Genomic DNA, 25,804 nt, shown 5'->3' with positions numbered 1-25,804 from the left:
TATTGCCTGAGGTTTGTTTAAGCAGAAAGCTGAAGTCAGCTTGAACAAAACTTGGCAAAAGTGGGATGTTTTATTCATGTGGATGGTTTGAATAATGTCCCAGAGTTTCCGTGGTATAATTTTGTTGCACTTTGTGTTTAGGGAGACCCCCACCCCCCTCATTTAGAGACAGCCCTTTGGTTGGGCTTCATTTTTAGACTTATGGTGAGTGGTGTATTATTGCAGTGTAAATACAGACTTTTTCCATACATACAAGCTCTCCCAACATTTAAGAAGCTCTGCTGTGAGGAGTGGAGGGCTGTACCTGAGAGATGCAGCCTTGCCAGCGAGAGCAGCCTTGGAAACTGGGATGTAAATGAAAAAAAACAAAAAAATCCCGTGAGTTTCAGGGTTCCAACTTACCATTTTCTTCCTGTTTCTCCTTACTCTGCATGATGCTTTTTGAAGCTTCAGAGCAGGAATTTATTCCTCTTCACTGGATGAGTGTGTCAAGGAGTTCATTAGAAGGTGCTCCAAACTGTGTGTGCATGCCTTTGAGTCCTCTCTGCTTCTGCTGGGTCTTTGTTTCCCCTCCCCAACCTCTCCTCCTCCCTTGTGGAGCTCTGTCTCTGTCCCGTGTCCCCTCTTCAGGTCCTTTTGGTCTTTTCTCCCTGTATGCGTCCATCGCACTTGCAGAGAGGCTGTGTCTCACTCAACCCAGGCAAGATGACAGTGGGGGAAACGTTAACCATTTCTGAGCTCCAGGGATTCGTATTTTTGACAGCTTAATTCTCCAAAGACTCTGTGTGCTGAATGTACTCCAGCTGAAGACTGCGAAAGATGGGTGGGCTAACGGTGGGCTATGTCCTAGGGGCAGAGGTCTGAATTAATGCTGCCCAGGTAGAATGGAGGAGGAAACCTAGAAATTCGTAAAATTGGAGACTTCAAAGGATAATTTTCATTGATTAATCTGATACCACGTGATTTGGCCATAGGAACAAACGTAGTTGTGTCAAGTCTGGAGGTTGTTCCTGAACTGGGGTATATCACAGTAGAAAACCTATCCTGCTTTTAATCTGCACATCACTCCTCCCCAAATCCCAACAACAGACATACCACAGAACCAAAAAACCCACCCTCAGCCCAGCTACTAAATGCACTGGGGATGACAATCAGGCTCAGGACAGGAGGTGGGAGTAGCGTGAGGTGAGGACTATGACTTTGTAGCATAACCTAGTGTGTTCAAATAATGCTTTTCTTGTGTAATTTTGTGGTTTTCGTTTTCTTTCTCTTAGTGAATCCACCACTACATGAGTCTATTTTAAGTAGGATGTTTGATTAATACGTAGAAGTTGCAGGTCTCTCTGTTAAGGTTGTGTTAATGAATTCCACGAGTGCAAAATAGCAATAGTTGAGATGGAGCACATGTCGGGCAGAGAAAGCTAATTACTTGCATTGATTGCTTGGAGGCCTGGTGCCGTATGTCAGTCTCTTTGTGTTGGAGAGACTTCTCAGCTCCCTGCGGCCGGAGCTGACGTTATCAACACAGATCAGGATGAAGCCCTGGTTCATTCCTGCAGGGATGCAGCGAGGTGGAGCGGAGGGAAAGGAGTGCAGACGTGAAGACGCAGTCCTTGTGCCAGAATGGCTCCTAACCCCCGGCTGGTGGGAGGCTGGCCAGTGTCTGTAAATACCTCCGTGCTCGACTGCAAAGCAGATGTGATCGGAGAGGCAGAAGCTCTGTGTACGTCTGCAGGCCTAGGGAAGGCTCCCACCACGGGCTGGTGATACTATATAAAAGCTGCAGCTTGCTGTTGCTTTGGCCAAGGGTGATATTTTAGTTTTTAATATCTACTGCTATACTTGCAGTAACGCTGGTACTTTCCAGTCTGTTTGTCACTCAATGATTTTTATTTGTTGCTTTAGAAATACTCAAAAAGCCATAGCATTAGGAAACGGATAAGTATCCAAAGGCAGATTTGTAATACTGTCCAAAAGTTTAAGCTACTAAAGATACACTTAAATACAATTCCATGGTATTTCCTCCCCGTTTTTCAGCTTTTGACTATTTTTTTGGATCCAAACCTAATGCTGAGTGGAGGGAGACAGCTTTTTTTGTAAAGCCTGTTGAATTGTAGGCACGGCACAAAGAGGTGTTTGTTCGGGAGCCCTAACCTGATGGGTTGTGGGAGCCCTTGACAAGGGCCCGCAGTGCTCCTTGCCGCGGAGTCGCAGGAATGCTGGTGTTTGCGGAGGGGATGGCTGGGCTCACTGTCCAAACAGATCTCTGCTTGCCAACTGGGAACATATTGCAGTCTCTGTGAGGCACTCCATCACGGCTTGAATAGCTCCTCTTGTGCTCAGGCTTTCTGAATGTGAGAGAGAGAGAGAGAAATATTCCTTTCAGCCTTCTGCCATGTCAAAAAACCTTTAGTGACCGTATGAGAGCATTGCCTTAATGCAGAGGTTCAGAAAGGGAAGGAAGTTAAAAAGAAGGGACAGGATTTTTACCATTTGTTGCTATATTTTTAGATTTAAACTTTTTTTTCACAATAAAATGTTGCTGTAACTACTTCTTGAAAAAAAAAATTGTAAATATACATTTTTAACAATTCAATTCAGTGTATTTTGAAAAAATTTGCCATCGCTAACAAGGTCATCATAACTCTTTTCTTCTAAGAGACTAAAATAGTGCCTGTAAAATAGTTGTTTTCATCTTCTAAGCCTTCAGTTGTAGTTTGTAAACATACTTGTGTGTTGGAAAATTACCATAGTAATGCCTGATTCTACAGCAACATTTGCATTAACTGCTCCATTACCTGTGCAAGCTCATCTGATGTTACAGGATTTTATACAAGCTTAGCTCTGTACATCTGATATTCAGTTGCATAGCATAGATAACGTGATAAGATTTTGGTGAATCAATCTCAAAATTGTAATATGTAGTCTAGTAACTTGAGGCTTTTTGCAGCAGAATTAAAATGTCACCCTTGTTCCCTTCCCTCCCCCAAGAAACAGTCTCCCATTCCCTAACTATATTTATATCTAACTTAAATAAACATGGATTATAATTCCTTTAAGTGCACTGCTCATCTATTTTTGTTTTCAGAATGCTTCACAAGCAATTCTGCAATTCCAAAGTTAGAGCACTTTTTACATGGAAGGAAAAGCTGATGTGAAGAACATGAGTTTGCTGGAAATAAAAAATGCATTTTAAAACCCGATGAAAAATCTTGAACTTGCTGAGTTCCGCTCAGGACTTTACAGTGTGCACACGCTATCTAAGAAATAACGAGAATGTGTTTGTTCCTGGACTTTGGTGTGCAGGAGAGGGAGGAAGGACTTCACTGCTGTCAGTGTTTCTATGGTGACAGCTCATTCCCGAGGCAGTATTGACATAAACTATAGTCAATCATTTATAGCGAGAAAACTTAAAAGAAAAAATTAACCATGTCTGAGTGTTTATAAGCTCTTCACAGTATATTATAAATTGTGTGTGTAAGTTAATTCACTCTCTGAGGTTTGCAAACCTTACTAAACTACAAGATGCTGATAAAATCCCGTGATGTGGTGCACAGTTCTATAAAACACCTGTAAATGGCCCCGGTTAATGGATTCAGTATAGTATATTGGGGTATAAAATATCCGTAAGTGCATGATGTTGAGAAACTTCTATTTATCTTAAAGTGGGAAAAGTTAAATCGCAGTAGCAATCTTTTATCATGTATGTCTTGGTGATCAGAAGCCCAATTTGAAAGCAGAGTGACCTACAAGGAAGTGTTTAGTTACGGCCACATCCTACCAAAATCTCATTTGGACCTGGCCTTTTTAGGAAAAATTGGCTCAGCTTGAAACCTGGGCGTGTAACTTTATAAATTATCCGCATGTATCTTGTACCACCAGCTAATACAGAATGAGACTTGTGGACTCCAGCTGTGGCTTCTGCCTTGCCTAGCAGTAGTGCCAGCTGCAAAGGCAGTAACTCCGCATATTGTGCCAAGTTGTGGCTTTCTCCGCTTGGCATTTCAGAACATCATGGGTTTTTTTCAGAGGACTTGTAGCCAGGGGCAATGCAGCCCAGACTAACCTCTAGAAGGCAACTGGTTCCTATCGGTTGGCCACGCATTTAGGTGCAAGAGGATCCTGGAAATTGTCTTTAGCTTGTCAGGTTTTGTAAATTCCTGGTAGCCAGTGGGAGAGCTGGTGGGTAGCGAGTGTGACTTGAATGCCAGCCTACTTTTCATCAGTGTCATCAGAGTTTTCCCGTGAAATATTTTGATTCTGGCAAACGTGTGTTTTCTATAAGAAAATCTTTACTGGAAAACTTTCAACTTGCTTGAAAATTACTGCTTACCGATTTGGCATAGTGATGTCCTTTGTTTTGGATGGACGTTAGAAAAGTGAAAATTTTGCTATACATCCAATCACTGTAAACATTTTTCTAATTGGATCATTGCAGGGCATTTTATATCCTCCAGAATTTCACTTAGGTGTGCCTAGAATATTAGCACATAGGATAGATGAAAATCTTTTATAACTGCAGATTTATGGGTTAAAATTTCACTGTTGTTAATTTTTCAAAATAATTTCTTTTATCTCATGTGTGTCAGTGTAAGTCTATACAAGTACATGTATATCTGTGCATAGACATGCAGAAATGAGAAAGAAGGTAAATCCTTAAAACATGTGTGGAACAATGTTTCTGTTATGTTGACACAGCAAAGTTTTTAGAAAACATGGTTTCCCTAATGAAATTTATATTGATATAATGTAACTCAGATGCAGGGCAAAATGCAGGGTCACAAACCCATGTTTTTCAGATACTTCTTTAAGTTTTGTTTTGCCGTGGCTCTGGATTGTTACATGACTTATTGAATCTTAGGTATTGAGGGAGAGTGATTTTGTGGTTAAGATTGCTGAGCATCACTACAATTTATTTCTTTTCCTGGTTCTTTCTCTTGCTGTTGATGTGGCAGTATCTGATAGTTTTTCTTCTTGTGCTCTCCTATAAAAAGGATATTATAGCTTAGAAGATAATGTAAGATGGGGTTTTGAGGTTCTTTAATGCTGTTATGTGTAATTTTTGATGCTAAGCTTTCTCGTGGCAAATGAAGGAGGTGGCTGTAATTCTGTTGTGCTAGGCTGTTCTGCTAGCTCATGTCTGGGGTTCAACATTAGGTACTTAATGTTACGTGTTCAATTTCTCTGTCTAAAAAATAAAGGCAGCCAGTGTTGTTGCCTACAAATCAAAGAAAACTTGCCTTCCAAGGTTGGGGTAACCTGGACATAAAATTCGGAGTCCAGGAGCGTGATAGAGTACACAACAGAAACTTCAGTGGCTGCCTGGTTTTTCAGCATAAAGAAAAGGAGATCAAACTTGAATTCTTTGCTTTTGAAAAAATCACTACGTTAGGTCTTCAGGGATGCTTCAAATAAAGACAAGAAGCTTATCGAAGAAAGACATATCTGTGGCATGAAGTACTTTTTTCTGGGACAGAAACCTGTTTCTGGATCTGAAATAAAAGCAGCAGTCTTAGAAGTGATATAGAAGTTAAATAAAACTGCTCTGAGTTTAACATAATGAAGTTAACCTGTTTTACACTCCGAGCAAATAAAGTAGCTAGTGCATGAGGCGTGTTTCTTTATGGTACTTTATTCTGGTATTTCCAAAACAGTTGCTGAACATCATTACGATCTTAACACTAGAAAGGCTTGTGGTAAACAATGCTGTCTCTCACCGGAAAGGCTGATGAGTTTTACCTTCTGTAGGCTTCCAAGGAAAATAACAATGTTAATTTTTTTATATTCTCCAGTGATATTAATTTCTCTACCTTGTTTGCTTTCTAGACAGAGCCTATGATGCGTGCAAATTTCAGTGACTTCTTGATGGGTAGCTGCATGAGCGATTACAGGGGAAAATGGTTGAGTCACGAGCCTGAGACCCATGAGAACAGATCTGAAGCCAGAGTGATGCAGTGTTACAGAAGCAGGGCTTTTTTCAAGTGGTGGAGATTCTGAGTCACCAGGACAAATTGTTTTGTTTTCTTTTTTTTTTTTTTTAAATTGTGTGCTAGGAGAGCTAATGCACAAACTTATATGATCCAGTGAGTTGTTTTGCTGACTGTTAGACAAATACTGTTGGATGTGCAGCGATCCTGACTCCAGATGTTCCTGTCCCTTCATCGCCACTGCAGTTGTTGGCAGTGCTGCCTGATTGACAGGATCACTGAAATTGTTTAGAAATAAAAAAAAAAAAAAAGATGCTGTTCATTGCTTGACCTCATAAATGGTTTGGTTTGGAGCAGCTGAAGGGATGGGGAGGGCATTCGGGTGGAGGAACACCTTCTGCTGTGGGCTCTGGCAAAGGCACCATCAGCCGGACCATGGTGTGAGTCCCAGGGGCTGACATGGAGGCTGGGCCATGGCAGCCTCTCCAAGACAGGGTGTCAGGACAGCATGTACTGTACAGACATGTCAGTCAGATGCATATTATTTGGTTTAGCTTGTCTTTTTACCCTTTCACTAAACTGGAGGAGCTTTCCAGGGATGGCTTGAGTGGGAGTGAGGAGAAAGAAAAGGAAGAATATGCCTGTGGATTTCTTCCTTCTTTTGATAGAGAAGCCCTTTGGTTGTGGGTGTACAGATAAGTTGGAGTTGTATCTATATGCAGTTTTGGGGGCATACCAAAAATGCCATGCAAACTTGAGAGATTTTGAACAGAAATTATGTCTGCCTTAGAACATGAATGTTTGTTAGTTGTTTAGGTACAGAAATGCTAGGAAGAGTGATTTTTCTTTCTTTCTTTTTTTTTTTAATGCTCAAGAAGAATTTTAATGGAATAAGGTGGGTGAGATTTGTGTTTTAATCAGTCAGATTAAGTCAAGGTTGCTGTGCTGTGCTCTCTGTTTCTGTCTGGGCACACACAGTCCTTGCCCTTGTTAGCACATGCACCCCTGCAGCCACAGGGACCAAGGTTATGACTCAGAATTGTACCTTTTGAAAATTGCATATGTTTTTTTTTAAACAATGCACTATCTGCATTTTGTTAGGTGTCATTTCCCCTCCTTGCTTTGTGAAGAGAAATGCTCTTAATACTGAATTTGGACTCTTCACTTACTTTGCTAACTCAGATGTTAGATCTCAACAATAGAGTTGAAGTATGAAGAGATTCAAATAATTCAGAAGACAGTTTTTAAACCTAAGGTTGTTAAAAGGAAATCAAGAGCATTCCTTGAATAGTTGCAAAGTGGCTAAATCCCTTCTCCCCCACCCTGCTCGCTTTCTGCAAATTCCAGACCCTGCGGGTGGAGTTGTCATGGTGGGCTCTGTTGTGCTGGGGTAATCCCTCTGGGAACCTTGCTAGCCTGGGAAGGGCCCCAGCAATGGGATTATTCCAACGCAACTGCACCCCTGAAGCCTCCTGAGCAGAGGCAGCCTTGCCAGCCTGCTCTCCTGCAAGGCAGGGATTTGCTTTGCTGGGACAGACATGCTGAAGACCTGGGAACCACTGAAAGGATAATTTTTTTGCTCATATATTTGAAAACTTTTTTATAACCTCTGTGTTATGCCAAACTGTGTGTTGTTCCCCTGAAAACACCTCAGTGATAAATACCTGAAGAGTGATGGCCAGTTGAAATGCTTTCTCCCTGAAGGACAGGGGCTTTTAATCTCTACCAAACTGCGTGATTAATGTTTCGGATAGTAAATCAATTTCACAGTTGCTATAGCCAACAAGAAACTCCCTTTATTGCATTTGAAAATTCAGAATATTTCAGATGTGCTATGAAGAAACTGTCCTAGATCCATTCTTTTTAAATTAGAAGTGTTATTTTAATAATTAGAAGAATTTGGTTACTTACGCAGTATTTGTTTCTGATCCGCAGTTAATTTATATAGAAAGGGAAGAGTCTAATTCTCCCTGCTCTGTCATGCTATGTGATAGGATTGTTTATCTGGGGACATAGGAAAATAAGAATTTATGGTTTATTTTTTGAAGGCTGTAATGCTGCTATTAGCAGAGAGATGTGTTTTAAAACACAACTCAACTAACATGCTCCTTGCAGCAGCTCAGCTTAGAAATATGAGAGATGAAAATGAGGGGAGGATGACGAGGCCCTTCAAACATAGCCTGGTGAGTCAAAGCCTTCCTCCTCACCTTTAGTGTTTATAAATGAAAGCAGGCTGTGAAGAAGCAAGTTATTGCCTTCTCTGGGACAGCCACCATGTATTTGAGAGCTACAGAAAGAATCTGCTGGAGTAGAAGAGGTGAGGAGGAACCAAAATCAATGCAAGCAGCTTTTAGTGCCTTGCAGGGATTCAGGTGGCTCTTCTGGGCTTTGCGGTGCGATTTGAGCACCATCCTTTTGGTTTGGCGTGACTGCAACAGGTTCGGAGAACAGCAGCAAAGAGAATTGTGTCTGTAAACATGCGCTATGGGAAAAGCTTGAAAAGCGAGTTTTGTTTAGTCTGTGGAAGGGCAGGCTCAAGGGAGACAGGGCAAAGCGAAGGGGGATGAGTGGGGGCTTTCACAGAAGGTTGTTGGAAAGAAAACCGTAGAAGGCTCCTCTGTCCACTATTGTGAGTGGAGAATGAACAAGCAAAAACTTTAAAGGAAAGAAATTCAAGTTGGACGCATTCCCAATGCAAAGGCAGGTAGGCAGCGGAAGACACTGGCTGGGGACTTTGTGGAGCTTCAGTCACTGGAGGTGCTGAAGTAAAGCAGCATCGGTCAGGAGAGGCTCAGATAGACGTGGCTTTCTCTGGCGAGGGGAAAGCTGTGCTCCGGCAGCTCCCTGTTTCAGGGAAATACTTGGTCTATCTTGTTGCACTCACTGACCCAGAAGAATGGCATTCTTGTTGAGGCTTCTCGACTTAAGATGCAGTTTCTTACTTTTTAGTTCTTAACAAGCTGCTCCAGGATTACCGAAGCACTGTAAAGGAAGGAGGAGGTGACTCTCCTTGTGGTATGAGCAAAGCTCCGCTGAGAAACCCCTGGGCTCGCCAAGAGTATCTCCGAGCACTGTACTGATTGTCACACTTAAAATTTTAGTTTGTGGGGTTTTGCCAAGTTATTCTGGTCTAAGTGCAGTACTGTAATAAAAATCCCAACAGAGCGACAGAAAATATTAAATATCTTGACATTTGCTTTTAGTACATACTTACTGGAAAAAAAAAATATTACTGGGAAAAAAAAAATATTTAAAAAAAGTGCTTCTACTCTAGGGAGATGGCAGTTTACCACAGCCTCACGAAACAGCCCTGCATGTGCCTGAGTACTGATGGTATTGATGATTCTCCTTCCCTCCCCACCTCCATGTGATGGAGTGCTTGTTTGTATCGGGCGGATATGTAATTGCTCTGTTTTTTATGAGCGCATTCAAATAGAGAATTTGAGATGATTCACTGAAGTCAAGCATCCGAACACGTCGTGAACAAAACTCATCAGCCCCTGTGGTGACGATTGGTGGCCCTGTGTTAGTGCTAGGCTGGTGGTAGGATTGAAGGTTTGCTTTAGTTTTTGCTGGATGGTGTTTCTCGCTGTGGGTGGACAGGTAAAGAATAGCCATCACCTAATTGCTGCCTCGTTTAGGGCAGGCGGAAGAGAATGTACTGTGTAACTTCATTGTTGGGTAGGTTTTGGGTCTGTTGCTGATCGTACGGTCCTTTTGGTGTTGCCATGGGAATGCAATAATTATATTACGAACAATTGGAGCGTTTTCTTCTGCTGCAGCAGAAAAGTGGTGTTGTATAATTATCGCTACCTTTAATGGGAGTTGTGCTCAAAGCCAGTTGTTTAGCATTTGTATAAACCTGTTGCAGAGAACAACACTTTTTTTCAAGTGAATGCCATTTTATAAACGTGCCAGAAAGCTAACACATGAACACACACTCCTCAAAAAGTGTTTACATCATCAGAGTGTGTTGAAGAGCTGTCTCAAAATTGGAAAGGCAAAATAGCGTCCATAGTTGAACTTCCATCCTTATGATGTTCTTGTGGCTTGTTGGTTGTCTTTCTACAAATAAATAGCTTCTCTTGATGTCAGGCACATAGTGTCATATTGTATGTAAATGGCAATGCTATTAGTAACTGGTGCAAAAATAAAAGAATTCTCATTTCATGACATCTGTTTCCCCTAAAACTGAGTTCTGGTTAAAAGTTAATGCAGTGGTTATATAGGTCTGGTGGGAAGCTCACCTGGAGGGCACTAATCCTTCTGTTGCTGTTCAAAGCTTTAGCAGTGTAAAAACTTGATACATGAGATTTTTTTGATTCTAAAATGAAGCCTGAAGCTGACAGAGATCTCCCATCGTTTGCATGGGTTGGTGGTTGCTGTTTGATGAGCTCCCGTTTTTTTGAATTCAGCTTTATGGTCTGCTTTTGTCTCTCGGAGCCTTCTGCAAAGGACAGCCTGCAGTTTTCTGTGCAATATCTCTTCTGTCTCGCCTTTCTTGGTAGTGCTGTTCTCTCTGTTCATCCACGGGCTTTCTGTCATATTTCTATCATAAAACAAAAGGTTATGTAAAGGCAAAAAATAGTTAGTAGATATGAGGAAGACTTATTGTTTCCAAAACAGTATTTTTCTATGTGATACCCTACTGTTCTTTAACAGTCCGAAGATTTATTCAGGCTTAAGTATTGTTTTATGACCTAAGCCCTATTCTGGGTTTGTGTCCAGTTACGTTCCCACAAGCTTCCTGTGTGACCCTGCATCAGGCATGTCATGTCTTTGTCCCACAGTTTTACTTGCGAAGCGAGGAGCATAACAACCCCGCTCCAGCCAGATGTTCTGGGGATGGATTCGTGAGTGCTTGTGGGGTAACGTGGTGCTGGGTCATAGAAATGCTTTTGTGCTCCTGCTTCACATGTCAGGATGTCATCTTGTGCTAATATTAATCACGAAATTAATGTCTCTCCAGTTTCAGGTTACTGTGTTGTGGCTTGTGTGCTAATGGATTAATTTCAGATGTTTTCGATGTAGTTGGTTGTTCTCTTTGGTTCCAAAGTAGTCCTAATTTATTTAACAGTATTTGCCATTCAAGTCAACTGTTTTTAGACAGATGTTTGTCTCTTGTGTTTTAGTCTAGACATCTATGATTTACAATCTGTAGCCCATCTGCTGAATTGCCATGGGACTATGCTTATTTTCAGTGCTTGAAGTATTGCAACATACTCCTCGCAAGTGTTTTTGCAGTGGTGGCTGATGAGCCAACCATCAGAAAAGGTTTATTTTAGCAAAAGAATCAAACTTGTTTGTTCAGATTAGAGCAGGAAAATATTCCATTTCTATTCAAAACACCACCAACAAAATGTTCCGCTCCACAATGTTACCCGTAAATTGAAACTCTGGAATAATATATGGGCCTAGTTTAGAAAGGAAACAAAACCCACCTGGGAATGTAGAAGGAACAGCAAGAGACCTGAAGAGTCCATCTTGTCCATCTCCATTCTCTGTGGTTGAACAAGTATACTTGTCTAACCTTTTCTGGAGACTTCAGTGAACTTTGTATTGTCAATGTTTCTCACAACGTGTAAGCTTAACCATCGCTGCTGCAGGTGGCGGTTGCTGGTGCTCTGCCCCTGGTGTAGGATGGCCCTACGCTGTGGGACCAGGTCCTTGGTCTCCAGGTGCTTCCTGCTCCCCTTCCAGCCCCGCAGCAGCAGGAGAAGCTGCTGATGCACAAGTGGACGATGTGCCAGGCTACTAAAGCAGCCTGTTGAACCTTGTCTGGACTCTCCTCTACTTAGTAAATTAGTGAAGTGTGATGAACCCCAAAACCCCAAAACAATGCGGGATGGCGTGTGAGGTCTTGCAGGTGAGGACTGGGACAATGCGCTCTCAGGATAAGTATCTCGAAGTGCAATGCACTTAAAGCTTAAAATATCAAATGTTTGATGTTTGAACGTTTATTAATTCATAGCTCTGTGGGGGATAAAAATGAGCATTTAACCTAGGTTCGTCTTCAAATTCAGGTGCTGTACTGCTACTGTGTAACAGCTTGTAGTATATTGTGATAACTTTGGACGGGGCATGTTTGGTGCAACTGATGTATTTTATTTCATTTCCTGTTTTTGTGGGTTACTGTATTATTTCTAGAATATGCCCCAAACCAGCATACAACATCTGGGAGACACACGTTGCAAAATTAGCATGCTGCTGAGAAGGAATCTCTTCCTTCTTACATTAAAGTGTAGAGTGCTGTTTAACTCCAAATTGAATGTACTTGAGCCTCCTGCTGCGTGTAGCAGGTCAAGTCGCAAACACAGGTAAAATAAACTGTTTTCAAGAGTCTGTAGTGTAAACAGCAAAAGTGCTGTCATGTAAATAAGCCAGAAAATGCTCCAGGAGCTGTCTGCTTGATGCATTTGGCACAGATTTCTGACTGTTTTGATTTGATGTTTGGCTGAGTGAGTTTGTCTGCACATGTTGAAAACATCAATCAAACCCAGACTCTAGACTGGATATTATTGTAGGGCCTGTGGCTGTAAGGTCCAAGTACTGAACATGTAAATCGGGTGTACATGATTTGCAGTTGAATGTTGATAATGCACTGAAACTTTGAGAGACCAATGTGTTTTTCTACAATTTTAATTATTTTTACATTTTATGTTTAATTATTTTTACAGCAAATTGACTTGATAATCTGGGGGAGTGGGTTAAGGACTGTTGTAACCTCTTCTGATATTGTCACAGGGTTTAGAAAGGATATTGAAAAACCATAAAGCGGTCATAGAAGTTGCAAAGGAGTTTAAGCAGCGCATTCTACCTGCGTCAAAAATGCTTCAATCTCTGCTCTCACACACTGTGCTGGCACATACAGATTGAGGTAACTGTGTTCAGTGGTTAAGCAGGGGCAGGAGACTTCAGGCTGATACTTCCCTTTGGATGTTTAATTTGCATTTAAGTGGTTAGTAATTTGATGCAGGTTCCAAGAGAATTTGAAATCCGTGGACCTGTTTCTATTAAACTGGAGGGTTTGGTCATGTTTTTGTACTACTCTTATGAGGTGAAGGAGTTACTTCATGCTACTAAACTGTGATCTGAATAGAAAATAAGCAGTTGAGGTGCCAGACAATGTGAGTGAACGTCTGGTAGGCATCCTTTTATTCACATCCTTATGTGTAGATGAGATTGTCTTAAAACATTCACAAACATGAATGGATAAGCAGTATAAAGCACTCTACATGCTGCCTTCTTCAGGCATGAGCTGGCGCTGTGGGGATGGCCAAGTGCTGGATGCTTTTGTTACACTCTGTTGATAAGCTGTATTGATCAGCTCATTGACCCCCTCAAGCACTTACAATTGTAAGAGCTGCTCCTTCTTTTCTCCCTAGTGTGGAGTTCCTTTAATCTACAGATTTATACTCATCTAATGGCGAAGTATTTGGATCTTGATCAGCAGCAAATTTAGGACCCCGTGTCCTAGTAACTTAAGTAGCTACATGGGAGTGGACTCTTTCTCTGCCTTGTACCGTATGCGAGCAGAGTTAAGTTAGCATCTGAATTAGCTCTTGTCTAGGAGAGATTGCGCCTCAAAATTGCAGTGATATTTATATATGAAAGCTCTTTATACCCTACTTTAAAGGTTTTTATAAAGTGGTCTGACACACTTGTGTTAGCTTGTGCTATCAAGCGGGTTTAGGCTGTGCCTGAAAGGCTAGGGAAAACACCCGCCACACCTCTGCTGCAGAGGAAAGAAGATGAATGGAAGGATCCTGGATTTTTTTTGTTGTTTTTTTCCTTGTCATCACCTTGTTTGGTCCATAAGCTGCTTGGAGAATAACCAAGTGGAGGGAGAAGACACGTGTGCCTGACAGCGACAGGGAGCCTGTTTGTGCTTATTTCATTGAGGAAATTGTTCCGGAACAGCTGCTCATCCATGTGAAAATGCAAACCCTTGGGTCCCGGCCAAGGTCAGCAAGTCCTAGGTCATTTGCTTTAGCAAAGCAGGCCAATTTGCCCTTTAATTATCTTTCTTTTTTCGTTCGGTCACACATCTTGCTCCATAGATTTACTTCCTGAGAAGTGCCCTCTGTAGTGGAAGATGTGATACCAGTTTTGTTGCGAATCAGAGGGAGACAGAGAGTCTTTTCATGGATTCCTTACAGCTGTTAAGCTTTATAAAATACAGTGCATTTACCTGGCTGGATTGAATTTTCTGCTTAACTGGTGCAGCAGGTTCTGGTTATTAAAATGTACAGGGTGCTTAAATTTCAAAGTGAAAGTGCTCGAATCACCAAATTGCATGTTGTTTCTCTGCTAATGCAGGTACTGCGGTGTGAAACGGTTAAGTTGTTAATGTGTTCGCTAGAAACAGGGCTGAGAAATTCCTGAACCTCAGAGAGTTTTCAGTAACTGCTCTCAGAACGGGAACTTCATAACAAAGCCTGGTAGGGTTCGATCGTCTTAGTAATAAGCTACACAAAATGATCGGTAGAAACCTGGAGTGAAAAATATGCCCATGTGCTGGAACTGGATGTGAAAAAATATTCTACAGTGGACATCACTCAGTAATAGAGAAGGGCAGCGCTCTATAAGCACTAAGGAAAGGAAAGTAGTGTAGTAAAATTACTTCTTTGCCCTCTGCTATGTGGAAAGAAGAAAATAGGGAAGATGCGTTGCTATAGCTGAGGAACTGAAGTGCTGGATTTTGGCTTCTGTAAGGAAAAAATCCTAATTAAACTGCAGTGATCTTTAGTGCATGCATAAAAGGTCGCTGAGGAAAAAGAATAAAAGCATACTTATTCCAAAACTGGTTTTACACAAGAATTTTGAAAGTGTCATGGGTTGCGACCAAGGCTATAATTGGCCTGGAAAACCTTGGGACAGAAGTTTCTCAAGTAGATTGTGACATGATTCCTGAAGGAATAAAAATGGCCAAAAGAACTGAGAGTCCCTCTGTGACAGAAGCATCCTCTTGGCAGGGGAAGTAGGAGACAGAGATGGAAGTACACTTGCTTTAATCTGCACCTTCACACAATAAACCATGATACAAGAAGGAATAGAACAATTGTCATTTTTGTTAGACTACATGTGCAATTGTGTTTCAAAAAAGGCAATAGATTTGCAACACCTTTTTGGTCATCTAAGATGCTTAAAATAATTAGCTTCCACACTGTCAGAGGAGGGGCGGAGTGGCACAAAAGAGGGAGCATGTGGCTTGGAAGAGGAAGACAGGCTGTTATGGGGGTATCAAGCTGTTAATTAGCTCTGCCACAATATGAGACTGGGTTGCTTCTTTTAATGTCCCTTAATTATTAACATGTGTTAGAAATATGAAAACCTTGTGCTCTTGCAGCTAGGGACAAGTGTGGTCTGTCAGCTGCCTCGCTAGATGGTCTTTGGTGCCTTCAGCCTGGTGGCTCCTCTGCTTTTCCTTCCCAGTTCAGAGGAGAGGGAATCATTTCCTCGCATCTGCGGTTTGGACGGAGCCAGCCCCAGCGTTCTGGGGCAGCCCTCCAGAAGCTGATGGAGGTGCTCTGTATTTACGGTGTTGGAGCTCGGGGTGGAATTTGGCCTCTTGCTTTGTCAGCAGAGGTGGCCAAAGCTCTCCTGGCTCGGTTTCATTATGAACTCAGGAGACAGCCTCAGTTTGGTAACAGGTTTGAAAAGTATTGAAGCGAGCTCATGTCAGGGTACAGCATCTGTGTTAGAATGGACTGACTTTCTCATTTAAATTACATTTTGTATTGAACCACGAATTTCAATTAAAACTTGCAAAATTCTAGTTCCCTAGAGGACACATTTCTTCTATCCACAGGATGGATATAAGCAACTAAGGAACATCCTTGTCTAAAAGGATGCTTTTTAACAGTTCAAAAACATTTGACATAACCAAAAATACTTTTAAAAAAAAAAAAAAAAGGCATGGTTTTGTTGGTTTTGTTTTAGCATTAATTGGGGAATGGTTTCACTGCAAGAATAGTCTTTACTAATTCCTGGGACTCATCGTGCTGTGGAGATGGGGGTCTGTATTTTACTCACTACCGTTTGAAGTTGTTTTGATACCGTTGATGAAAGAGATGAAATAATGCATGCTAAAGTCATTTGACTAGCCTTGAAATCAAATCTAGCTGCAAATCACTAGGCTGTCATTCTTTTAAAACCTGTTATCCAAATGACTTTAACAGTTTGTAGGTCGTGCGTAAGGTTAAGAATCATCTTGCACAGTGCACGTTTTGATGATAAAACACAAATTTTCTTTTTTTTTTTTTTTTACTGGAAGCATTACGGTCAACGGTATTGATGTGGGAGTTTGATTTCTTCCTGCAAATAGATTGCTACTCCATATGAGCAGTTGGCACAAGGTTTAGAAGGACAGATATGAGGCATGCCGAGCGAAGTGTTTCACCTCTGTTTTATAGAGACTATCTGGTCTGTATGTAGACACTCCAAAACGGTTTCATTTTTAAATCTATTTCCAAGTCAGAGTACCTGTTTTTGAGAGAGACTGGGTAGAACTGCTATGGCCAATAAGTAGATAGCATTTTAGTGAGGGGCTGAAACAGGTTAAATGGTAAAGCTTTTTATTAAGCAATGTTCACGTGTAACATTTAAATTATTGTCTACTTAAATGATGAACTCGGGATTTTTGATTTTATAATGAGTTTCTTTTTCTTGCAATAAAGTTCGTTCTGAACTAATTGCCACTTCATAATTTAGATGGCAACTCCCCTCCCGCCCCAATAATGCTTACTGCTCATGCTGAATTTTTTTTCCATTCATGCTAAAATTGTTGACTGTCTGGGGAGACAAATAATGTTGAAAGAACTATAGAATAAGTGTGTGGAGGGAACCCTTTTGAGCTGAATAGGAAATAGTAATAACGACTTTTTTTTTGTATCGAGACTGTAGTAAACTTCCCTACATAGCTAAGTATAGGGAAGTATGAAGAGCAGCAGAACCACGTACCTAAAATGACTTATTTTAATTAAGAGTTTCCTTGTTTCCTTGTGTTTCCTTGTGCTTAATACACTTGATGATGAATTACCATATTTCACATCTAGATGTGACTAGTAAAAACGTGTGTGCTGATTAGACCATAAATAACTGGATAAACGAACCAAGATCGCAGGATTTGTAAATAACCGGGATGGATTTTTGTGTGTAACTTGGATTTTGAGAGGTTGGGAAGTTGTGCTTACTGTACAATAAGCAGCCAGAGGAGTATAAAAATGTAGGTGGACGGGAAATGGTGTTTTGATAATATAGTGTGGACTGGTTTTGCTGATACCAGACAACAGACTGTGGCTCACTTTGTTGAAGATTTCATTACATTTGTCTAAATTTTAGGAGCAGTCACTCCTAAAGGCCATTCGATCCCGTCTGTGCCTGAAGTCCTTCATATGTTTTAGTTGTTTAGCTTCCCTGCCGAGAACGTGATACAGTTTGGAGATTCTATGGCTTCTCCATAAGAGAAGGTTGTGAAGTTATCTTTTGTATTGTTAGTCAAAGCTAAAATTCAGTTTGCGATAACGAGAAGCAAGAGTCCTCTCTGAGCTCTTCTCAAGAGTTTGACCATGACTGTTTCCTTAGCCCATGGCAAATGGGCTAACTAACAGGTTAGTGTAAACATTTTAATATGTAATAAAGAAGTAATGAAATTAATTTTTCTCTTTCAAAGTAGTAAACTCTCATTGCAAACATCTGTCAGATGTTTGAGGGGTTCATTTTATTGACTGTACTGTGTGATGTTCCCAATTTTAGTGGCTGAATCATTGAGCAACTGAGTGAACTACTCCCATTTTATCTAGATGATTTCTTTTAGCTGTGGGGCTCTGTTTGCAGAAGTCGAATGGTTATGGCACTTGCTTTGTTATACTTGTACTCAGTGCCTCAAAATGGAGCTTGCATGTTCAGGGCTGGATTTCGGAGTGGAAACCATAAGCTTCTTGCTTGTATAACCACATTCCAAGGTTAGTCTGAATAGCTGAGATAATGAATTTGGTCTTTGTGCATTCTTAAATAGATAGTTAGTTTTTCACATATGCGATTTTTTTTTTTTTAATTTTTTTTTTTTTTTGCTACAATTGGACGCTTTCCTTGGGAGCTGCCTGATTCCAGGCTGCACAGTTTCTGCTTTGTTCTCTGCTCCCATGCCTTTGACAAGAATAACTTAACCAGATTTCACTATAGGAATTGTGGGCTGCTAAAGGACATATTGTGTTACTGCTTAATGCTGTATAAGTTGATCAGTGGGCAGTATAAAGTCTATGTTTTAGCTGTTTTATGATGAAAATATTATTTCAATGGAATATATGGTAAAGTCATTGAACAATGATCTTATTCTCAGAATGATGGCACGAGGCGTTTTCCATATACCAGAAATTAGTGGAGCTGCTCATTTTGTTATTGCAGGCTTCAAAAGTAAAGCTATTTTTAGCCTTTTCTGAGCAATTGTGCAATTTTTTTAACTGACAAAATGAATATCTTATTTCTCTCTTTCTATTAGGACCAGCAGAGGTTCCCATGATGTCACCCAATGGATCCATTCCCCCTATTCATGTGCCTCCTGGTTATATCTCACAGGTATGCTTCTTGAAGAAATAAAATGTATATAAAAGCAATAGCATTGATCCATATAGAGAAATCTGCTTGGTTGAAGTTTAATTTAGAAATATTAATGAAAATGGTAATGTCCATTTTCATTCATTCCCCTGCTCCTTACTGTCAGTGCACACACGTGTTGTCACAAGCGAGCATGCATGTGCACCTTCACACGCTGGTGTGTATACAGGGGGGGGGTTTAACACTAGCAAAAGCCTTGAGATTGAGCCTATATGTACAACTTGTCTCTCTTTGTGAGAGGAAGAGATGTCCACGTCGTTAGGTGATGCCTTAAGTTCTAGTGTGACAGTCAGAACAGGTAGGAGACAGGAGGGAGCCACTGTAGCTATAAAGTATGCTGTTGATCCTCAGTATCTTCCCAACAGAACTCCTGCAGTGTATCAAGAACCGAAGGTTTTGGTTTGTTTTCAAGAACGAATGTGATTTAATTATATATTTATGGGAAGAATGGAAAAAGCTTTTCACAAAGCTGTTGTGTTTTGGAACTCTTCAACAGCTACTGCTGTTCTAGGTAAATAACCACTTCAGATTACTGGATTGATTGTGTTCCTTCCATCTTCTGTGAAGCTTAGACTCTTTCTGAAGAAAAAAAGAAAAAGGAAAAAAAGAATGACTGATGTAAGGCAGAATAGCTGTGAAAAATACAATAAATCCAATACTTTGACCTGGACGGGACTGAAATCTTCGTTAAAAGTATACGAAGTGTTTCAGATATCCTTGATGAATAGCATAAGAACTTTTCATACATATATTTTGGCATCTTGTTAAGCAGAAAATAGATGATGTCTTGGAATCCCTTCCCCTCCCCAGGAAACATGTGAGGTTGTGTAATTCTTAAAAATTGTGGATGGCGTCATACTTAAATCCCACAAAATACTGCAATCACTCTGTGGTATTTTAACTTCTGAACAGAGTGAAAGCATGCTTCAAGTACAGGGGACGTTGGTAGCCAGCATAGGAGAGAGGGCATGCAGGATGGCACGGTGGTGCGGCTTCCTCCTGCTCCTCAAGCATCCCAAGGTGGGTGGTTTGGGTATGCTTTGAGACAGCATTTGCAGTGGTGCTTAATACTCCTCATGTGCTCACCTAATTCGGGAATCTGACCCATATTATACAGGGGAATTTTTTAAAGATTACGTCTTCCTTTGAAATAACTTTAATACCTTTTTATTATTAAAATGGTTATTCCTCTCAGCCCTTGTACTGAGATAAATGACGGGGTGTAATTGAAATGCTTTCCAAACCAGAGTGATGAAGGTCTCCAGTTGTATCTCCGTCCGAACCCAGTTCTTTTTTGATGCTTTTTGTGGGGCACTGTAATAATTCCACTAAAGAAGCTTTTAAGTAGTTTTTTAACCAAAACCCTCTTCTGAAGAAATTTTTCCAAGGAGCTGGAAATATGTTGTAGGGGAAAACTTTTTGGCAGCGGAATGTGTGTTCTTCTGTGTGGCAAGCGAGCCTCAGACTGCTTCATATGAAATACTAGTTGAAAGTGTGTAGAAATCAAATTAGTTCGTATTGTAATAAATGTCCCTGCCTTATTTGCTCTTGCTTTTGTCTAATGCCTCATTATTAAAAACTCGTATTTTATGATAAACAATGAGAACACAAATTCAGAATGGCAAGAAAAAGGCCATAAAGCAAATTAATGCACTCTGAGATATAAATCAAGATATATTTGATTTTTTAGTTTGAGGTGTTCTAAAGCATACGTGTAAGAGTCAGGCAGAAAGCAGATAGCCCTATGGAGAAGTAACAGTGGCTGTTAAAAAGAAGACATGAAATCTCTTTTCCATTTTGTTATGCCAAGCCTGTTGGAGCTGTTAGCCTTATATATTACATTAGTTATCTAGTGATTGCAATGCTGGATTAAAATGCTGCTTCATTACCTCTTCTGAAATGATCAGCAAAAAATTGTCAGGAGGTTGTGTGCCCTGCAAGATGAGCCCCACTGGAAGCAGTGGAGAAATAGTTAGACTCTATTTCTAGACTTCAAGGACCATATTAGAGGTTGTGACTAGAAGCTGGGTTTGTTGATGTTAAGGAGATGTTCCCAATGGTGAGGCTTAGCTAGGGTGGGAAAAAATCCAGGAAAATAATAGAAGACAAGTACACACCACCAGTTCAGATCTTTCATGCTATGGTTTTGTTTTCAAAAACCGGTTCAATGCAGCCAGTTATTTTGGAATTCCTTTTCAGCAGATAAACCTCTGTGCACCTCTGGCAGATGTGAACTGTCAGATCAGAGTTCATGCCTCTGCAACTCTTTGTTGGCTAAGGGTTAGTTAAATATAAAAGAGAGGAGAAATTTCCCTGCTGTGCTCTCAGTGGACAGTATTGCTGCTGTGTAAAAGTTAGTTGTGGAAGGTGGCATGGTAGAGAAGGCTGTGTTAAATGCGTGCAACGTCAACAATTTTGGCTTCAATGGCTGGATGTTGAAGAGCAGCTCCTACAACTTGTCAGGAGCCGGGCACAAGCTGTTAATTCCCATTCCAGTTCCGAGCTGCAGACAGAGCTGCTTCCCTGCAGCACAAGTCCTACGGGGCAGTCTGGGAGCCCACCCTCCACTGGGGTGGCCACTGGAGGCTTCTTGCCGTCAGGGTCTGTGGCCTGATGCCACTCTGGGCTCTGAGAGCACTCTAGCTCCCTGGTGTCAGCTTAATCTGAAAATTAAAGATCATTATTTGGATGCTAAGCTATTAAATATGGGCCCATCCTCATGGGTGGTTGTTTCTGCTTTTCACAGTGCATGTTTGGGAGGAGGGAAGGAGGATTTGGGGTGTTCTAATGAGGAGAACTAGGAAAACAGAAATACCAACAAGCATGATCATGAACTTGTTCGCTTAGGGCTACTGGCTGAGGACTGCTCTCTGAAATAAATCTGGAGCAATTCCACTGGAGTTTGAGGAATTATTCATGTGTAGTTGGACATAAGAATTTGGCATGAAATTCCTCTTTTGATTTTATTTACAGAGTTGTTAGTATTTTGGTCTCTGCCACAGATATTTTAAGGCTAGAAGACTATTTACTGGTTGGAGCATGAAGTATGCATAGTGCTGATGAGGCTGCTTTTATCAGGAGGTAACATTGGGGTCATATAGCCTGAACTATGCAACTCCAGCTATGGTCCTGAAGTTCGGTATTCCTTCATCAACCACATAGCATTGACAGAACTAAAGCATAACTTCTAGAAAGAGCAAAGTCTTTAAATGACATTTAAAGTGGTAGAAAATCAATCACATCCTCAGGAATCGGGACTTTGGTCTTGGGCACATGCTCTACTCTGAGAGGTGTTCTCCTCCAAAACCGTGTTTGGCTAGAATGTGCTTTCAGCCACAAACGCTTTGTTTTTGTATGGCTTACTGCTCACAGAGCTTCTCTATGTGTTTTGTAGACTGCAGTCAATCAAGTCATCCTGTAACAGGATGATCCTCCCTAATGCTCTGAACCCAAGGAAGGTTGTGCAGATCTCATACTCATATGGAGCAAGCCATAAAGTGATGATCCCTTTAAGTTCATGAGCATTGGTCCTGAAGATCTGTATCATTCTAGGTTTAAAATACCCCAGCATACTTGCCAGCATTATCAGATGTTCATCTGCCTATTTTCCAGGTTCAAGGTACAGATTTAATACAGGTCTTTGTATGTGGATGGATGGTAAAGATAGCGATGCAGACTTGCCAGGGCTGGTATGAACTAGGAGTAAATGAAATGTTGGCATCCAAGTTGCTTGTGGATGAGCTCATTCTGTACTGTTTTCTCACACAGATTGATTTATGAATGAAGTTTCAAATTAGTTTATGAAATTCCCAAAGTATTGGTTGTGGTCCACCCAGTGGCCATGCTCCAGATGTCCTTGCAGAATCTAGCACACAAAGTTTTAAGTGAAATACTTTTTTTTTTTTTGAAAGCAAGTGGAAATTAGTTGTGTATTACCATATTATACCCATTCAGTAAACGTGTGTGTTACAGAATGAGAGTGATTGTATTCCTGTAACTGGAACTCACAAAGTACAGGTACAGTTTACCTGTGCAAAATTAACATGCCTGCCTTTTTCCTGGGGGTGTAGAATTAAATTTCAGTGGAGAAAAATGAGAGAACGTGGAGTAGTGATGTACTTTAAAAATGTGAATCATCTCTAGTTAGACAGTTTTCACTGATACTGTGATATCTTTAATGTAAAACAAATAACATTTAAAATGCTGTTCTCAAAATGTGGCAACTGATGGGAGAGGCAATTTTATTGTGTATGAGTAATGTTCATCTAGATTCTCCTGAAAGATCATCTATCTACCTCACTCAGTAATTAAGCTCCCTAAAATATGGAAAAAACCATGCAGCACTATGCTATAATAATATTGTTATTGAGGCAGCTTGCCAATTACACTAGCAAGCATGAAAAATAACAGCAAAATACAATTTACCTAGTAACTGTTCGAAAAACACAAAATAATGAAAGTTTAGCTCTAGGTGCTAAATGACCAGAGATACTTGTTTTCTTTAAATATAAACTGCTAAAATTAGTAAGAGCAATTTCTTTTAATATTCCAGTTGCATCTAGAGACTTCAACAGGGATTAGGGTTTCATTGCTTCTTGGCACTGAAGTAGACACAGTTTAGCAGTGTGTTTCCTGATGAATTTATGATCTTCATGACAAACGGTTTTAAGCAGTTGCAAAGAATTGCAGATTTCTTCTTTAAATAGCAAAGCTAACATACCTTAGCAGAGAGGTTAATTTACATTAATGGATGAAAACTAATGTGCTCTATCTCTGTTGAATTGAGAGTGTCATCTCCCAAAATGGCACTACTACAATCTACCCACTGCAGGTTTTGCAAATCAAGAGATAACCTATAGCCGTAACCCATGCTGGTTTTATAGCCATCTAATGCATATAACACAATACTTTGTATTACCAATTTAATCGTCTGTTAAGGACAGAATAGCATCTTTAAAGATTGTATGTTCAGCTTCAGAAATTCACATATATGTGTGTAATTCCTAGTTTAGGGAGAAAATGCCGTGTAGGATAGGGAAATAAAGTGGTTTTCTGCAAGGTCCCCTGTGTTTCTGAGTTCATTTGGAACATAGGCACATGAGGTAACAAGAATGCTGTCAGCATTAGTGGCCTGGGAGGAAACAAATAAAAGTTATTAGTCTTTTAGCTTTTCGACAAAAGTAATTTGGAAGGCTGGCTTATCCTTTGAGTTGGACTAGATGATCATTGTAGGTCCCTTCCAACTGAAATTATTCTATTCTATTCTATCCCCTCATCTCTGGCTTTTCTTTCACTACTGCTGAGATTCTGCAGTTTCATCTAGCAGGATAATTTCATCAAAAAGGTCTTTGACAGGACTCTGAACTTTCCTTCCTTCCTGGTCTCCAGAAGATCAGGAAGAGGAACTCTAATATTTTTGAATATGTTTTACATTATGTGCTGCTACAGGGTACAAGCTTTCTGTATAAATCTGTTCCTTAGCATATTCATCTTCCACTAGAGCACAAAAGACACATGTAGTCTGGTCTGGATGCACAGATAAGAGATTATACCCGCTTGGAAGGCTCAGGTTGCCTTTGAGGCTTAGACTACTTAAAGCCAGGATGAAAACTTTTCACATCGGGATGTAGGAACTTGTTATCTCCGTTAAATTAGAGCGTGGTCCCAGTCTAACAGAGTTAAGTCCAGCATTTCTGTGCACAGTCCTAAAGAAGTAGTTCTGTTTTTCAAATACATGCTAAATGGAAAAGGATTTTCCCCTTCTCCAGGTTTCTGAGTGCAGGTTTGAGACCTGGCACCAGGATAAGAGATGCTTTGGAGGTTAAGTAGAATAAGTAGAAGAGATGGGAGGCCTGAAAATGCAGCAGTTACAGTGACGTGATAATCTAAATCTCTCAGGTTCAGCTGTCTTTTGAGGACTTTATAAAGGCTTCAAAATGTAAAGCTAGGAGATGACAAATTGCTAGCTGAATTTGTAAATTTAGAGTTAGGATCAAGTACGTTAAGGTAAACAGTTCCTATTCTGGTTACTCAGCATAGCAAGCAGCACCTTTTTTTTTAAAAAAAAAATGTAAAATACAATTACAAGAGAATGAATTGACTTTCTATAGAAAATTTTCTTCTGTAGGAGGCCAGCCAATCCACAGAAACTGTCTGTGTCCGTGGTGGCAGCCCATAGCTAACAGGTGTAAATTCATACACCCTTAGGACGCAGGTGGCCTGAGGAAGGAGTTGGGTCAGCTAATACTAGTTAAATTTTGCCCTGTGGTAACTTGCTCAGCTGATGCCTGAGGCACGGACTCGTGCTTGCTGGAGCATTTACTGTGGGCATCACCCCTTATTCAGGGCTTGTCCCTCTGCAGCAGAGTCAGCAGAAAGAGCCATGTGCCCGTGCCGCCGCTTCACCTCAGGGTATGTCAGCAGGAACAAATATTTCTTTATGGTTTAGGGTAAGGCACTGTGATGTGACGAGAGTTGCTGGAGCGTGGGAGTAGCAGGGTCTCTTCTGCTGATGCTGCTGGCGGGGGGAGATAACTCCAGCTAATGGTGGTCATCAGCTGAGAGTGGCAGCATCAACACATTAATCACATGTATTATTCCATCTGTGTGTCATCAGTCAGTTCAGAAAAAAATAACAGCCTATTTGTTGTAGGAAACTAAATGATGCGTCCTTCATGCTTTTCTACCTTGTGCACATCAACGTACAGAATCAAAGGGATAATAATTGTTCTTACGTGGTTGTATTTTTAAGTTCCAGAAATGGCAGAAGTTTTTTTGATAAACCTCAAAAAAAGCTTGGCTCGTATGTCTGGGCTGAAATGTGGCTGGTTTGACCGTTCTCCAGAAATATATCTGGAAAAATTGTAAGCTGAAAAACTTTTTTCAGCTTAAGCACATTTCCACCTTCCTACATCTGTTTTTACATACTTTGACTACGGCATTTGGGGCCAGGTTATGCATATTCCAGAGCTGATTTGCACGGACGTATAGACCAGCTCTGTGGCAGAAAAAAACCTTTGCCCTATGATTTGTCTTGAACTATGATTTGTCTTGAACAGATACCTGTTGTGAGCCGAGCAGTTCTTCTGAAAACGTGTGTTAACGCAACAGGTTCCTGCAGAGTACGTGTCTCTGTGCTCATGCAGCTTCTTTGCAACAGCAGTGCCAGCTATTTCCAAGCGTTGCTAACTATGTACTCGCTCAGAGTGCTGTCAGAATTTTATGGGCAGAATGTACGGTTGGTCCCAATGGGTAGTCTT

General features: G+C 40.8%; 1 protein-coding gene across 1 annotated transcript in view; it reads left to right on the top strand.

Moving 5' to 3' along the window:
- Positions 1-25,804, top strand: part of FNDC3B (fibronectin type III domain containing 3B) — a 163,518-nt gene that overhangs the window by 44,194 nt on the left and 93,520 nt on the right. The window contains exon 3 of the mRNA XM_009955796.2: positions 18,430-18,506. Coding sequence (XP_009954098.2) covers positions 18,430-18,506 — 77 coding nt within the window. The remainder of the gene's footprint in view (positions 1-18,429; positions 18,507-25,804) is intronic.

This window comes from Leptosomus discolor, chromosome 7 (assembly GCF_034619465.1).
Source record: "Leptosomus discolor isolate bLepDis1 chromosome 7, bLepDis1.hap2, whole genome shotgun sequence".
NCBI classification, from domain to species: domain Eukaryota; kingdom Metazoa; phylum Chordata; class Aves; order Leptosomiformes; family Leptosomidae; genus Leptosomus; species Leptosomus discolor.
This window is presented reverse-complemented; position numbering and strand designations above follow the sequence as displayed.